Genomic DNA, 1298 nt, shown 5'->3' on the forward strand with positions numbered 1-1298 from the left:
TTCCTCCTTTCCTCCCTTCCTCCTTTCCTCCTTTCCTCCCTTCCTCCTTTCCTCCCTTCCTCCTTTCCTCCCCTCTTCCCGTCCTCCCTTCCTCCCCCACTGCAGCTGATGTCCTTTTCCACGCCAGTCGAATGATCATCATTTCAAAGATGCTCTCTGAGTTGGACCATGGTGATGATAATGGCTGAAGCAGGCAGATTAAGCCGTTTCCATAGAGATCAGGCTTCCTGGCTGTATTTAGATGTTTGCCGTTGTTCTGCAGGGTGGACTCCATCATGCTGGTGGAGGAGGGCTTCCAGATGGTCAGTGTGGACGCCAGCGACAAGATGCTGAAGTACGCTCTGAAGACCCGCTGGGACCGCAGGAAGGAGGCGGCGTTCGATCAGTGGGGTAGGAACCCAGACGGTTCTGCTACTGACGGCCATCTTTGCACAGGTTCTCATGTTCTGCTGCTTGACCCGCAGTGATCGAAGAAGCCAACTGGCTGACGTTACCTGAAGACATCCAGAAACCTGGAGATGGCTACGACGCAGTCATCTGCCTCGGGAACTCCTTCGCCCACCTGCCAGACTTTAAAGGTTTGGACAGAACATCTCCGTCAGGTTCTGGTTCAGTCCTGGTGGATCAGGCCGGTTTCCTCAAGATCTGTCTGACCTTCGACCTTTTGGTCATGAGTGGGCGTCCGTTTAACTACCTGAGCTTCTCTGAGTTTTTGATCACTTTCTGAGTGCAGGCAGATGATCAGACTGAACCAGACGAAGACGCTGCTGCTCTGAGCAAAATTAATAACAGTTATCTGACTGTTTTTATGATTCTAGGTCTGGATCTAAAATGTCATTAATTGGAGGCCAAGCTGGAAACAGTGGCTGCTGAAGCCCGTCTGACGCTGTGATGTTTGGTTCCTCCTAGGGGACCAGAGTGATCAGAAGCTGGCTCTCCACAACATTGCCAGTATGGTACGACCCGGTGGGGTACTCATCATCGACCACCGTAACTACGACTACATCCTGGACACTGGCCGCGCGCCGCAGGGCAAAAATATTTACTACAAGGTACAAAACCCTGCAGTAATTCTGCATTTTTGATGCCTGGAGGCTGTGGACAGGAAATCCAGACCATCAGAGGATTTCTCTGAACAAAAGAGTTACTCATTAAAACCTTCAACTGAAAAATACACCATAAAACTGCAGAGGAGAGGAAATTCTCCAGCATTTGATTGGTTCATTCTTGCGTGGTTCAAGAATGGAGCAAAGCTAATTTAGTTCACCTGTTGGCGTGCTAATGTTAGCTTTAGCTTG

The 1298-nt window shown here is 50.0% G+C and overlaps 1 protein-coding gene across 1 annotated transcript in view; it reads left to right on the forward strand.

Annotated features, from left to right (window-relative positions):
- Nucleotides 1-1298, forward strand: part of gnmt (glycine N-methyltransferase) — a 14632-nt gene that overhangs the window by 5278 nt on the left and 8056 nt on the right. The window contains exons 2-4 of the mRNA XM_015374894.1: nucleotides 263-390; nucleotides 465-578; nucleotides 910-1052. Of these exons, the coding sequence (XP_015230380.1) occupies nucleotides 263-390; nucleotides 465-578; nucleotides 910-1052 (385 nt within the window). The remainder of the gene's footprint in view (nucleotides 1-262; nucleotides 391-464; nucleotides 579-909; nucleotides 1053-1298) is intronic.

This window comes from Cyprinodon variegatus, unplaced genomic scaffold (genome assembly GCF_000732505.1).
Source record: "Cyprinodon variegatus isolate N-32 unplaced genomic scaffold, C_variegatus-1.0 Scaffold110, whole genome shotgun sequence".
NCBI lineage: Eukaryota > Metazoa > Chordata > Actinopteri > Cyprinodontiformes > Cyprinodontidae > Cyprinodon > Cyprinodon variegatus.